The sequence below is a fragment of the Sclerotinia sclerotiorum genome, genomic scaffold (assembly GCF_000146945.2).
Source record: "Sclerotinia sclerotiorum 1980 UF-70 scaffold_6 genomic scaffold, whole genome shotgun sequence".
In the NCBI taxonomy this organism is placed as follows: domain Eukaryota; kingdom Fungi; phylum Ascomycota; class Leotiomycetes; order Helotiales; family Sclerotiniaceae; genus Sclerotinia; species Sclerotinia sclerotiorum.
Window position 1 is genome coordinate 1,164,306 of NW_001820830.1, and position 14,611 is coordinate 1,178,916.

General features: G+C 42.8%; 6 protein-coding genes across 6 annotated transcripts in view; 3 read left to right on the forward strand and 3 right to left on the reverse strand.

Moving 5' to 3' along the window:
* Positions 1 to 770: 770 nt before the first annotated feature.
* SS1G_05270 (hypothetical protein) lies at positions 771 to 2,755 on the reverse strand (the record flags this gene model as incomplete). Its single annotated transcript, XM_001593792.1, has 5 exons — positions 771 to 822; positions 904 to 1,161; positions 1,213 to 1,573; positions 1,624 to 2,034; positions 2,503 to 2,755. 5 exons carry the CDS (start codon positions 2,753 to 2,755, stop codon positions 771 to 773), a joined length of 1,335 nt encoding a protein of 444 aa, XP_001593842.1.
* Positions 2,756 to 3,261: 506 nt separating this feature from the next.
* SS1G_05271 (hypothetical protein) lies at positions 3,262 to 3,849 on the forward strand (the record flags this gene model as incomplete). Its single annotated transcript, XM_001593793.1, has 2 exons — positions 3,262 to 3,568; positions 3,800 to 3,849. The coding sequence occupies 2 exons, from the start codon at positions 3,262 to 3,264 to the stop codon at positions 3,847 to 3,849; spliced, it is 357 nt and encodes a 118-aa protein (XP_001593843.1).
* Positions 3,850 to 5,064: 1,215 nt separating this feature from the next.
* On the forward strand, positions 5,065 to 5,268 carry SS1G_05272 (predicted protein; the record flags this gene model as incomplete). The annotated part of the gene is made up of 1 exon (XM_001593794.1): positions 5,065 to 5,268. One exon carries the CDS (start codon positions 5,065 to 5,067, stop codon positions 5,266 to 5,268), a length of 204 nt encoding a protein of 67 aa, XP_001593844.1.
* A 2,330-nt stretch (positions 5,269 to 7,598) lies between these two features.
* Positions 7,599 to 9,728, reverse strand: SS1G_05273 (hypothetical protein; the record flags this gene model as incomplete). Its single annotated transcript, XM_001593795.1, has 5 exons — positions 7,599 to 8,553; positions 8,789 to 8,879; positions 9,075 to 9,171; positions 9,221 to 9,335; positions 9,397 to 9,728. The coding sequence occupies 5 exons, from the start codon at positions 9,726 to 9,728 to the stop codon at positions 7,599 to 7,601; spliced, it is 1,590 nt and encodes a 529-aa protein (XP_001593845.1).
* Positions 9,729 to 10,567: 839 nt separating this feature from the next.
* Positions 10,568 to 11,698, forward strand: SS1G_05274 (hypothetical protein; the record flags this gene model as incomplete). Its single annotated transcript, XM_001593796.1, has 3 exons — positions 10,568 to 10,753; positions 10,801 to 10,882; positions 10,929 to 11,698. The coding sequence occupies 3 exons, from the start codon at positions 10,568 to 10,570 to the stop codon at positions 11,696 to 11,698; spliced, it is 1,038 nt and encodes a 345-aa protein (XP_001593846.1).
* Positions 11,699 to 11,949: 251 nt separating this feature from the next.
* SS1G_05275 (hypothetical protein) overlaps positions 11,950 to 14,611 on the reverse strand; it is a gene marked incomplete at both ends in the record, with an annotated part of 4,221 nt that continues 1,559 nt past the window's right edge. The window contains one exon of the mRNA XM_001593797.1: positions 11,950 to 14,519. Within this exon, the coding sequence (XP_001593847.1) occupies positions 11,950 to 14,519 (2,570 nt within the window). The remainder of the gene's footprint in view (positions 14,520 to 14,611) is intronic.

Sequence of the window (14,611 nt, forward strand, 5' to 3'; positions counted from 1 at the left end):
TATACTACGAAATCACCCGGAATCCACGACTTCGACAAAAGATAAATCGATGTACTAGGGATATAGAGAGGGCACTGCAAGGGAAGAAAGAGATTGGGTGGCCAGGTGAAAGAGATGTACTTGGGGACGCTTAAGTGTCAGATATTCGATCGGCTTGGATTTGGGGGAATTGTAGTGAGGACTTGAGACGTTTAGGATGGTGAAGTTTTAAGTACTGATAGGAAGATTGGTTAAGGAATGAGTGCATACATTCGTATAGGCTCATAGATTCATTCCGGTAAAGACAGTTAACCCAGCTCGGATAATCATGGGAGTTCAAATGATCAAACACCAGATGCATGAGATGATGGATAAATGAAGCATCACGACGCTGGTATCAAGGCTACCCATTTTATTACAGGGCTCTCAAAGTATATAAAACGAAAAGCATAAACACACGTCAGAGAAAACTTTTCTATTGCACCTAATATTCGCGCTAACTTGCTTTCTTTCCCATTGAGTTGCTTTAGCCACAACCCATCATATCATTGCCCAACCTCTCTAGCTATGAACCTCCAGGCACAGTTTATCTCATAATTTCCATGACTAGAGGTCAATTCCTCCAAATAAACAAATGGCGAAAACGGAATTTCGTAAAAAACAATCATGATTTTTCTCGTATTGCAGTGACTTCTTGAAATAACACAACCTAAACAAACAATCGGTGCTGCTAGCCGAAATATAAAAAAAAGCGGAGAATATCTTTTGGCCGGCGTAAAGGTATCGAGAACCTAGTCAGTCTTGGTGTACGCAGCGGAATCGACACCTCCCTCAGGGTACTCTCTGTTATAATTTGTCAGCATTGGCAATGTAGAGTGCGATAAGGCCTGAGTAAAGGATGAGGAGGCGCAGGGGTTAACTTACGGAAGTGCAACCTCGAATCTTTTCTCAACAGCCTTCAGAACCTCTTGGTCTGCCTCATTGCTGACGAATGAGATGGCTAGACCCTTGGTTCCGAAACGACCAGCACGACCAACACGATGAAGGTACGAATCTGCATCAGGTGGAAGATCGTAGTTGATGGCCAAGTTAATCTTGTTGACATCAATACCACGACCAAACACATCGGTAGCAACACAGATACGCTTGTTGAAATCCTTGAAGTCATTGAAACGCTTGATACTGCTCATATGTCAGCAATGCACTTTTTTTTAATGATATTATAAGACATACCGTTCCTCTTGACTGACACCAGAGTGGATAGCAACAGATGGGAAGTTACATTCGCGCAAGAGCTTGTCAAGTTCAGTGGCTCTGACTGTGCTCTTAACGAAAATGATAACTTGGTTGAAGGAAAGCTCATCTAGCAATTCATTAAGACGTCTATTCTTCTCTCTTTCTTCTAACTTGATGTAGTATTGTTGAAGACCATAAAGGGTAAGCTTTGTCTCATTATCAATGTAGATTTCGAGAGGGTTCTGCATGAACTTCTTGCAGATAGGTCGAACCTCTTGAGAAAGAGTGGCACTAAACATCATGACTTGTTTTTGTGGTGGTGTAGCTCTGAAGATTTCCTGAACATCGCGACGCATATCTATAACGACATCAACATTATGCACCTGTGAAATTTGTAGTCAGACTTACCAATTTGATCCAACATCTTGTCACACTCATCGAGAACGAAAACCTTAACGCTGTTGAGGCGCAAGTATTTGTCCCGAACAAGAGCGTTCAATCGACCTGGAGTACCGACAATGATGTGCGGATGCGTTTCTGGGTTCTTCAATACCTCGACATCCTTGCTGATAGGAACTCCACCATAGAAAACACCAATCTTGACATCGGGCATGAAATGACAGAAGCGTTGGTATTCATTTCGAATTTGGTAGGCCAATTCACGAGTGTGGCACATCACGAGGACGGATGTTTCACCGGCAACTACCTCGACTTGTTGTAGAGTTGTGAGGACGAAAACGGCGGTTTTACCGAGACCAGATTTGGCCTGGCAGAGGACGTCTGTTCCAAGAATCGCTTGGGGAATACAGACTTGCTGAACTGTAGTGATCGGACCGAAGTTAGATTAAGTGACCAAATGTATAATCAGGTGCAAGAGATTGCAAGTCCGTCCATCTACGCAAATACATCCACAACGCAACACCGGGATTTCACAGATCGAAGTATAGGCCCGATATTTGCCTTTAAAGGCGCAGATCGTCAACCTTACACAAACACAATAAGGAAGGCGTCGATTCCGAGTCGATCCTGGAAGTCTCTCGGCATGCACTTTAAACGTATCTCCTACAATCTTGCCAGCAATAATATCGCCGCTTTCTCTCGAGATTCTCGCCTAACGCATTTGTTTGCCATCACTCCGAGTCTTGTATCGGACCGGGAGAGACATTCCAGGATCGCTCGTAACTGGCTGAAGCTTTGACCAGAGAGTATTCATTCTTGCTTGCGAGATGGACGGACGCGCTGCGAGAAGGACAATGATGGAGCTTAGGGATGAAAGTTATGACTAACCCTCCGAAGGATGTTCGAATCCGCACCAGGAAATGGCTCGTAGAAGCTCCGGCTTCAATAAAAATTCGCGGAAACCAGTCGAATGGATACCAACATAACTGCCCTTCTTGGCCGCAGCTGCATTTCCAGACACCGTCAAATTTCCCGAGTCACCCTTGACACCTCCATTTGCGCCAGCAGCTGGTGCCGGTGCCTCTGTTGTTGCGAGCTCCTCATCGGAATAGTCGATCAAATCTTCTTCGGCGGCAGACATTTTGATGATGTTTATTAGTTAGAAGCTCGGTTTGTTGTTGCTGTTGAAAGGTAAAGTTGATCGCGTCGCTCGATCTTGATCGTTATTCTTGCTGAAAATTGTTAGGAGTGATTGAAGAATAGAGAAGAAATAAATGAATCAAGAGTTAGATCGTGATGATCCAAGTCGTGGTGAGAAGAATTGAGATGGATGGAGGTCGAGGTGTTGAAAGAAAGATGGATGAGTGCGCGACTAAAGGGATTGCTTTGCTTTGTCGGCGCGGCTCCAATTTCCGCTAAAGATTATGTCACGTGGAAAGATAGCTCAGTTTCAATATTCACGCTAATAATTTTTCATGAGCTTACCTAATGCAAAATATACTCCTCGTACCAATGACCTTGTACTCGTAGTCTTGCACCTATCAAATCTTCCTTAATAATTACACAAAAATTCCGCTGCTGTATTTTTCTAGAACTTTGAGCCTTTGTTTAAACTCTCCATAATTCAATCTCTGCTTTCAAAACACAATGGCCAAGTCACAACCTACGAAAGGAGTATCTAAAATACCAAACAAAGTCTTGTATAGCAGAATATCATATCTCTACCAAGCGGCGACTTATCTGGCTTTGCAAGACGATGAAAGCCAAAAACGATCAACCGTCAAAAATGCACTGCGCTCACCAGTCGAGGATGTCATGGAGGTTGAGCCGAAGTGCGAAGCAAATATCACTGGGGGATTATATCACCCTCTCTCGCGTCGATTAATTACAGATCTCCGCTCAGTATCTCTGAAAGGATTAATGCGGATGTCGCCTGACATGAAGCACTCTATCTGTAAGAATTGTCAAACTCTGTTGATGGAAGGAACAACATGTACTGCTCAAATAGAGAATCAAAGTAAGGGCGGAAAGAAACCCTGGGCTGATGTACTGGTTCGAAAGTGTAATACTTGTGGATTGGAGAAAAGATTCCCGCTGGAAACAGCCAGGCAGCCGAGGAGACCACGAAGGTCCAACCAAGAAGCTCAAACCAGCAAACCCCAGTCTTGAATGCCTTAATTTACAGTGGTTGAAGGTCTGTCCGCTGGAAGAAATCTTGCCTTGAATGCTCCATAGTTGCGCCTCATATACCTCGAAGCGACCGCAAAACAATTACGATAAGAGGGTCGTTTGCTAGACTTTCTCTTCCCTGCGCCTTTAAGTCATTGCTGATGTCACCATGACAATACAGTACGATGTTTATATTCATCTTGAACACTAAAGCATCAGCATCGATACTCATTTTGAGGCTAGAACTCTTAGTATCTCATTTGCTATAAACTTTTCGATAATGTCTACAGTAATCCGACAATTCGCCTTAAATCGCAGGGCACCAAATTTTTTGTGAGCAAATTATGCGCTTCCCAATTCCATGAGCTAACTCTAATAATTCTCAGATTCAGAATCGGGCAAAGTTAAACAAAGTCTTTGGGTGCTATTAGTCTTATCAATCAGAGAACTGTTTTTAGCCTTTTCTGGGTTCGTTGTGATGTGAATCTCCATGTCAAAGTTGTGCATCTCTTTAACTTGTGAATGAAATTTCACACCGTTCAAAAAATTCATTACAGAATTCAGAAAGATGTAAAGGGCACCATTTAGGACGATTTTGGGATTTGGAACCTAGCAGGCCGCGTATCTTTGTCATCACCTGCTCGTAAAATCTTCCAGGCTGTGATGTTAGAGCCAGGTCAATGCGAATAGTGTTGCCAAATACTACCTACAATCATACATAAGTTTGGCCATTCTTATGTCGGGAGATATGGTTAGACCTTGGTCTTTTAGCCGCTATCATCCTTTGAAGCATACATCATACATGCTGAGGGCTCTAATTGAAGGCACATAACTTTCTCACTCTCGTTTTTTACAAAATTACATGTCGTGACCATCGGAGCAATCGAATCGATCACGAATCCATTATTTTATTATGAATCAACTGTTACAGCGAACCGTAATTTAAATTCCGCAAGAAATCAATATCCGAGGACTTTCTAATCAAATTTGAAAACGAGAATTATTCATCATTTTGCCTTACAAATTATATGCTATACAATTGATCGTCTACATATTACCATATGAGCTGTGGTCAGTGTGAGTTGGTCTCGTAAAGCCGTCAGCTTTTCGGCTTTGTATCGATTCTAGAGGTGTAAGAAGTTGGAAAGCGCGGATGAAGATGACCCTGCCTTGAGAGCGATGTGTTTCTTATTATGCGAGTGATGAGGGAATTATTTAAGCAAATAGACTAGATTAAGCTCGGAAAACCCTATATGTTACGGGTCGTGGCCGAGTTTAAAAATGCCGAGCTTAAAAGTGTCGAGCAGGAGGAGGAAGAAAGAAGCCGAAGAGCATTATTGGCGTAGAAATGCAAGAGGAAAACGGGCGAGACAAGATTCACGGTTTGAGAGCCAGCAATGCCCTAAGTTGCGGTTTCGAGGACGTCTTTTCCCAGGCAATCTAGCTGCAGTGACTATCGAGTGGTTATCAGGATCGAGTCTCTAAAATATCCTCCAAACTTCCGATATGATTAAGAGGAGGAAACAAAAGAAGGGGGCAACAGGAAGAAGACGACGACTATGACTCAACCGATCAACTAATTTCATCCCGGAACACGCACCGGATGATATGAGGTATTCCTGAAGACTGGGGCCAATATCAAATTTCAAAAGATCACTTCACGATTAAAATGCATCCACTTGGCGGTCTCTCCACACAATAAGCATCAATGCAACCCACTGCACTGTCCCCATTAAACACATTCTGGTTCAAACTCCTTCCACTTTCCCAATGTTTAATACATTCAAAGTGTCACAAGCCTATCCACGACGACTGCTAGTACCTCTGATAAAAACTTTGAATATCAAAGAGGAAATGCTATTCTGCAGAAATATTGGTAAATATCCCAAACAAGGCAAAGGTGTCGCAGAGGTAATTGATAAATTTTAGCAGTTTATAGATTTGAGAGTCCGTGACGGATATACAGCAGATGCAAGCTGTTGACCTCCTGGGATCTTGGCAGCATATACATATATATTGCATGATGCATATAAGGAGCAAACAAAACTCAACTTTTAATTCATTCTTTCCTTTTTGGTATACTGTTTGTTTGCTTTCAATATTTTGATTTCAAAGCACTTTAATTCCGAAGGCTGAATACCTAACCTTATTCCTTCATTTTTTGAATATATACTCGCAGCTTAACTGCTTAGCTAGAGAATCAATCAATTCAATCTGATGCTCTTTCTAGTCTCAATAAACCCAACACAAGCACCATCTACATTTATTCTTCTCGTTTCAGATACTTGCACGTCTACAAGTATCGAATCAAGCGAAGATGAAAAAAAAAACAATTAATATTCTAGCGTTAATAAGATATCACATCTCGCTCATCACTTTAGCGTTTGACTAGGTGACAGCTTTAGCTTATAGAACTTCCGCTTCCTCTGTTCGCTACTCTTGGTCTGCGGAAAAAGCCATAATATGTAGTACTTCCTTCCCCATGTATCATGATATTACCATATGATGACAATACCATGCAGCTCCAGAGCTTTCTCGATTTGGTCACTCGGGTAGCCAAGCAGGCGGGGCTAGGGCGAGACGACCTTCAAGGTAGAAGAGCTACTGGTAGATCCGGAGCAGGGAGGAACCCATGATATATATAGTTCTTTTCTCCCACCTATTCAGATAAGCAACAAGATCTTCAAATCCAAAATGCCAACTCACGAGGTATAATGACCAAAAGCGTGATTATATCGAGAGTGGTTTTGATAATGTTTTAATACGAAGAATGGAAAAACGTGAAAACTTGAGTGTGGGCTTAGGATTCTTAATTATGGGCTACTAGCGCTGGGGAGCATGGCTCCGTGGATTCATTCTAATAGTTATAAAATCATCAAGACATTGTGAATTTTGATGATTCTAGGAGTATCATGTGAATCGAGAGCAGAAACTTTGTGCCCTATTCAATTAGATCTGTGATGGTACTCTCCTATCCCTAAACTTACACTTAGTTTAGCGAAATCATCTAACCCTATATGCGTATAGCATCATCGACTAATTAAGTAAACAACTAATCTACCCCTAGACATTTAAATTATTTAAACAACAAACCCAGCAATCCCAACTACGATCTCCCCACTAAGTTTCTACCTGAAGTTTTCGAGATAAAAGCAATTGTTCGCGCGTATGCGCAAAAACTAAAATTCGTCTGCGTCTCCTTGATATCAAAAATCTTCAAGAAACAAATCTTGTCCTATATATCCTCCACTAATTAATCGAGTAAATTCTTTCACCTAACTCAGAATTATATATACTGACTATCTAATCAAACAAACTTCTCTGAGTCATAATCCATTACTTAGTCCTGCTAAATACCGAAAGATTTCATCAGTAGCAGATGGGATGGGATGGGATTTTTGAAATGGCAATCGTGTAGGCAGGCAGGCTTGGTTTGGTTTGGTTGTTGGAGAGGTGCAGAATGGTGTTTTTACACTTTTGTAAAGGTTTCAGATTAGTGATGGTGACAAAAATATCTCTAATCACAAATTAGGAAATGTTTTTCATATCGTGTAAGGTAATCAAATTTTTCTTCCAACTGTCGATTTTGATATCGGATTGCGAAGAATAATGGTGGATTTGTGGAGGAGGTATTTTGATACGATCTGGAAGTGACACTTGGAACAACAATTAACAGAAAGTTGTTTAGAGAAAGGGAAGATGTCCAAAATGGCATCGAAAACATCTAAAACAAGGAAAGTTTCGATGTAGCAAATTAATATCATAAATTCAAATTACATCTTTGGTCACTTTTACGTCTTAGCTATCGAAAATCTCTATATGATAGGAATATTTTTCGCCCGGTAATCATACCACAACGGACTCGTCCTCTTCTGTTGCAAGCCCACCAAACTCTGCTGCAAATCCTCAATTGCACTCGCATACCTAATTAAAGTTGCCTCACTCCAAGCAGTTCCCATCAGTGCCAATCCAAACGGCATTCCATCGACTGGGCTTACGCCCGCGGGCAAGGTAATCATTGGGTACCCTGCTTGTGCCGCAATTTGATAAGTTTGAGCAACATCGGGCGGCACCAATAGCGCAGTAAGTTGAGTTCCATTATTGTACAGAGCGGCATCTATTCCATCTTCGCGGGTTGTTCGATGACAGAAATTGAGGGCTTCCCAGTATGTTTCATTCATGATACCGCCTGTAGCGAGAGAAGCTAGGAACCCGTCTTGTCCTGATTTAAAGGCAGGATGGACACCAGGAAGACCACCTTCGGATCCAACGTTGTCGATATTGTACTGCACGATATCTTCAACGGTGCGGATATCTGTGTTATTTAGCTCTGAAAGATATTTAACTATGTCGTTGTAGAAATCGACTGCGACGTAAGTGTATTCGGATTCGTTGGAATATCCACGAGTAGTGCCATAATCCCAATCCCAACCATCTTGGGAAATGATTGTTTGCCAGTATGGAAGTTCAGTGCCATTTATGATCGTGGCTCCAGCGGCTTCTATCTCAGAAATGAGATTGAGTAATTGGGATTGTTGGTTCGAATCGGCAAATTTCCAAAAGCTGAGCCAAGGAAGTCCGAAAATCGCGCCTTGAAGAGCGGTTTTGTTGGTAAGGTATTGGGAGTAGCCACCAGGTGGGGTGTCTTGCACAAGAGTATAGTTGTCACGGGCATCTGGACCGTAAATTCCGTCAAGACAGTAGGTAGCGTCTCGGACAGTTTTAGCGATACATCCGACGGTGTCTTGATTATGGGATTCAGGAATGACTCTGACGAAATATTAGCATGACATACATGGTTATCAAAAGACAGATGAAGTCCAACAGTGTGAACTGCAGCCCAATTTGAGACTTTTCGAGCTCAAGCGGTGTAAATTTGGGTTTTCAATTGACTCCATGATTTGGAATAGTTTGCACATTTCAAACTAATTCAAAGGCGAGAAGACTCTCATTATTGGACTGCAGCCTGGACCATTTGACACTCCGAATATTCCGGATAACTTACCCGTCACGTGAAGTTAGGCCAACAGTCGGCTTGATACCGACAACACCATTTCTCTCGGCGGGATTGATAACGCTTCCATCAGTCTCAGTGCCTAAAGAAAAAGTGATAAGGTTAGCACCGACAGCCGATGCACTTCCTGAAGAGCTCCCTCCAGGCGTTGTAGTTAAATTATATGGTGATCGACACTGTCCACCCCTGGCTGAATAGCCTTCAGAATATGAGTTTGACCGCATGTCAGCCCATTCACTGAGAGTGCTATGTCCCATCAGAATAGCTCCAGATTCACGAAGCCGTTTCACGACGTGGGCATCACGAGGAACGATCGAACCAAGCAACATCCAAGAGCCGGCAGTGGTTTCTAATTTGTCCTTGGTAGCAATATTCTGGCACCTGTTAGTGGGGTCATGAGAGAATAAATCTTTTGACGCTCACGTCTTTCACCAGAAATGGTATGCCGTGTAATGGTCCACGGAGGTTGCCTAGTTTACGTTCATGGTCGAGTGCAGAAGCTATCTGGATAAACTCAGGATTCACTTGCATTACAGCCCTATCAAATGTTTTTAATCAATGGGTCCGAGGTGTGACAAAGTGAAGCACATTCCACTCACCTGAGATATTCGTCTGTCTGGTAAATCCTCTCCAGATAACACATAACAATCTGCACCGAAGTCAATCTTCCCCTTGACAAAGCCGCTTGTAATTGGTCAATTGAAGCTTCTTCCAACTCAAAACCGTTACATAGTGGCATAGGGAATTGGCCACTGCCTGCTAAACTGCCATTTTGAAGAATAGGAAAGTCGTATGGAGAAGGATCCTCTAAGAGCTGGGTTTCTACAAAGTCTGTGACGTTAAAATGAGGCTTTGAGTACTTTGGACTTGGGCTCCCAATTGTCGAAACAATAAACGTAGTCACTGTGACCAATAATTTGATGAGCACCATCGTGCTAATGGAATTTTGGAAGCAGAAATGGATGAAGAAAGGAAACAAACTTAGGGAATGAAGCACATTATATACTGACACTAATCATATGGACCGATAAGGTATGGGTATGCTTTCCTCAACGTCACCCACCCTGGAAGGTGCAGTTACACATGCACGCCTACCTGTCAGCGCTCACAATAATGCAAGCCAAGCGATTGCTGATAATCTTAAACCCATTCTGCCGGTGAAACCGATATCAAAGATTCATCATATACTCCACCACATTACCGGTGAAGTGGCCGGACCTTACCGATTCACATCAGATTTAGCACATCAGTGTAAAGTTAAGCTTCAACGGTAAAAGTGGGAAAAAGATAAGAAATTGTGGAAGAGCGGAAGATATTTGTCTAATAAAGTTTGGCTTTCTAAGCTTTGTTACTGATGCTTTTGCTAACCTCACGGAAAAACTTTTGACCGGATTTGTGCACTAGAATTCCCTTGGAAATATGTTTATTGTTAATATCAATATTAATAAAGTAGGTAGGTATGCAGGATTGAGATTGAGATTAAACATAGAAAATGCATTTTGGGTAAAATCCGGGAATCCATGAATTAAATCTATAATTTTCTTACTTAATATTCCCTTCCTTGCTTTGTGATGTGTAAGAATATGCAGATAATCGCCAAGATGACTTTGTTGATTCGCTCAATGGAAAGCCACAATAGTTTACTACATCTCATTGTTCTTGCACGACTTCAATATTTCAAAGCGAAACCTACCCAGTGGGCCACCCGTCGGGAACTCACAATTTCTCGAAACAATCTCCAATAAACATCAATTCATATTATAAGCCAATATGAAGGCCGCTATCGCCATTCCTGTCACCCTGGCTATGGTGTATCGAGCTGGATCGCACAAGAGCTTAACTCCTGGAGGTATCGTTGCAGCCGTAATTACAGCAGCCGCACATGCTTTGCATCCATGGAATCTACCTTTTGCTCTTTTGATAATCTTCTATCTCATTGGTACAAGAGTTACCAAGGTTTGTTCGAATTCCCGTACCATCGTTTGCTGTTCTGACGAATACAGGTTAAACACGATGCTAAGGCCAAGCTGACGATGCAATCTACCGGTAGTGCTGGGGGAGAAGGTGCTCGTACCCATATGCAAGGTAGGATATTATTTCCTTATTCAAATGCCAGAACTAATTTCTTTAGTCCTCGCGAACTCTGTCGTCGCCTCCGTTCTTACACTCATGCATGCCTATCAACTACACAAACGAGAAAAGGAGCCAGATTCGTCTAAGGGGGCATGTTACACCTGGGCTGGTGATCTTCTTGTGGTGGGGATAATAGCAAACTATGCAGCTGTGGCGGCGGATACCTTCAGTTCAGAGCTTGGGATTCTATCCTCAACCCAACCACGGCTCATTACATCCCCAAATCTGCGAAAGGTCCCACCAGGCACAAATGGAGGTGTTACGGTTTGGGGTCTCGTGGCAGGCCTGCTAGGTTCTCTCATAATTGTTACCGTTTCAATGGTCCTGGTGCCATTTTGTAATCCTAAAGAATCTGCGGAGAGTGGATGGTCCTTTCTACAGCGACAACGTTTTACGTATGCTTTAACTATATGGGGAGCTCTAGGCAGTGTGCTAGATAGCTTTTTAGGTGGATGGTTCCAGATGAGCGTTGTGGACACAAGAACTGGACGTATTGTGGAAGGACAAGGTGGAAAGAGGGTATTGATTGATGCGGGTGATCCAACCGGTATGCATCACGAGAAGAGCGCTTCCTCGGATGCCTCCAAAAAGTCACTCAAATCAAGTCTTAAGCATGATCACCCTAGCCGAATTATTGAGAACGGATATCTAAACATCCTTGATAATAACGAGGTCAATCTTCTCATGGCGTTAACTATGAGCTTAGGAGCTATGGGTATTGCAAGTTGGGTATGGAATATTCCATTTTCAAGCATATATACCTTTTAAGGCGTGGCCTTTCACGATTTATGATTATACTCAGCTCTTAGTAACATAGTATACATAGCTTCTTAACACATGATTATGTAAGGCTTTTTACACTTCACGGCGATTTGTACGATTAGATATCCACAAGCGTGGTTGAATTATAAACATCTAAATTACCTATTATATATATATATAACGTCACGTGTGTAAAATTAACAGGATCCACACTCTTGCCACGACGGTGTAATGTTTACAGGAGAAACAGAAGCAAATCAAATCCGTATACGAGCCCACCAAGCCTCACCCTGCTCTTCCTGTTCCAGGCCCAGTCGCCTCCAGATTGTCAATTCAGCAATCATGACCTGGCTATGCCGTCTCAATTCTTGAATCTGCGCGTCTCTTTCATCAAGCTGAGCTCTAATGGTCAGCATATCGACATGCATATTCTCGAGCTCCTGGATACGTGCTTCTCTGTCGGCGAGGCGAGCAGTGAGAAATTGAATATGCAAAGCTGCATTTGCAGTCACATTGCCCATACGAGAGGGTTGATCTTCCTCTGTTTCACCTTCTGGGGGGCGGCCATCTGATGTTTCAGAGCCAGGCCTGCTAGGTGGTAATGCTGGGAGCTTGTAGAACGGAATTTCTTCTGTTGGAGGGGCTGGTGGTGGTGATAGTGGTGGAGGACTATCAGGCTCATATTTGATAGGCTCGAATGAAAATAGAGATTGTTGCTGGGTAGTCAATTTTTCATAATTGAAATCCTCAAAGTCAATTGTGTCCCAGATCTTCTGTTGATCCTCCGATAATATACCGACGTATAATTCACGTCTGGGTATAAGTTTAGAGGCTGAAGCTCTTTTTGATTTCTGTTGGGCTTTCTTGGCTTTCTTCGCTGCTTTCTTCTCTGCCTTTTTAGCTTTCTTCGCCTCCCTACGAGCTTTATCCGATGGACGTCTCGGGGGACGACTCGGAGCATCAGACACAGGTTCGATTGCTATAGCTTCCTTATAACCCAGCTTTTCCTTGGGACAATCTGACCCTTGCTCACATTCTGCGATCCATTTTTTCACCAACTCTCTTTCTTTATCTGTCCATTGTTCGGAGTCTTTGAGGGCTTCAAACCCGACAAGAGCACCCGTTGAGTTGCCTAAATAATATTCTGCAATAGTAGCCCAAAATGCGACTTCTACGATTAATCTTTGATCACCAACTAACGATGCCTCAATTGTAGCTTGATCTACTGCTGCTAACACACTATCCATGTCGCCGGCAACAAAACCGTGTGAGGCTCGCTGGAGAACCATGAAACTCATCAACATCTGAATATTCTGAAGACGGGATTGCGCCTTGCGTTTGTTAAAGTTAGCTAAATCCCCTGTGCCTGGACCCGTACCAGTATCCGGTGTAGTGAGTTCCTCTCGTAGCTTCTTGTTCTCATCGATGAGTTGCTGAATTCGCTTAGCCTGCGCTTGTTGAGTTTGACTAGCACTGCCTGCACCACCGGTCTTTGCACTTGCCAAAACCTTAGCTTCTAACAATCTCCAAGCATTCTTCGCTGCCTCGTAAGCTGTCACTGACTCTGCTAATTTGCCTCGAAGAACCACAATAACTCCATTGAGTCTTTGTTGCTCGGTTGATAGTTCATTGATCACATCTACACTTTGTTGCATGTCTACGATCAACAGGTTAGATTCGGTTTTCCAATTCTCTTCCTGCTCTTTAAGTTGCGCAACTTCGTGTCTTAAATTTGATAATTCAGTGTCGTCTTGTGGTCCTTTTTCCTCGATTTGCTTCAGACGTTGAATCTCACTCTCCAATTTCTCTGTCCCTTGCTTTAGACGACTAATCTCGTTCTCTTTTGCTCCAATATCTCCTCCAGGCTGTTGTTCTTTGGCTGTGAGTTGCTGCTTCAAATCTTCGATTGATTTCTTAGCTTCGGCAAGTTCCTCTTTGCACTTTTGGAACCGTCCCCTGAGTCTGACTACTGCTAAACCTCTTTGAAGTTCCTGCATTTGGCTTTTCAATGCAGTATTCTCTTTCTTCAGTTCATCCAATTGTCTTCGATTTTGTTCGGCAATAACTAGTTCGTTCTTGATAGCTTCTCGGTCCTCCTTGACAGCTTCTAGTTCTCGTTTCGTTTTAGCCTCTTGAAGTTGAAGTTCTTCTATTTGTTTTTGGAAAGTTTTTGCGACTTCCTCTCTAGCCTGTGTTAGTCGCCCCTGTACCCAGTCATACTTTTTCCTTTCGAATCCTTCCATCTCCTTGTTTTTGAAAGTCTCCACAATTGCATCTTCTTTTTGACGTGAAATTACTTCTAATCGTTTTTTCAAACTTTCGTATTCATCCACTAACTTCGTGTGCTTGATAGTAAAGGCTGATTCCTGTTTGATAGCTTCCTGTTTGCTACCCTCTAGCTGCTGCTTTAGTTCGGCTACTTCTGTTCCAAATTCTTCCAATTGTTTTCGTAAGAGAAGATTGTCAGCACCCGCCCCTTCCGGCCCCGCATCAACAACAGCTTGTAGCTGTTCAACCGTCACAGTCAGAGACTGAATTTGCTTGTCTTTTTCGATCACTTGATCTTCCTGACGAGTGACTTGAAGGGCCAGGTTTCTCCTCTCTACAAGTAAACCGTTCATTCTTATGATTTGAATTTCTTCTTCTTCCTGCCATACCTTCATTTTTTCGAGTGCCGCATCACCATCTGCGGCTCGTAACTCTAGATTTATCCTCTCGTCGAGGTCTTTGATGGCTGATACCTCCAGCTCTGCATTCTTGCTTTCCAACTGTCCCTGCACTTTCTCCAATTCGGCTATTTGCCTTCTGAATTCTAAATTATCACGCTCTAGGCGCTTCACGGCGTCAACATAGCTTTCTCCTGTGTGATATAGGGCACCCTCTGTATATTTTGTGAGGAGGGCAACTCCAACTTATGAG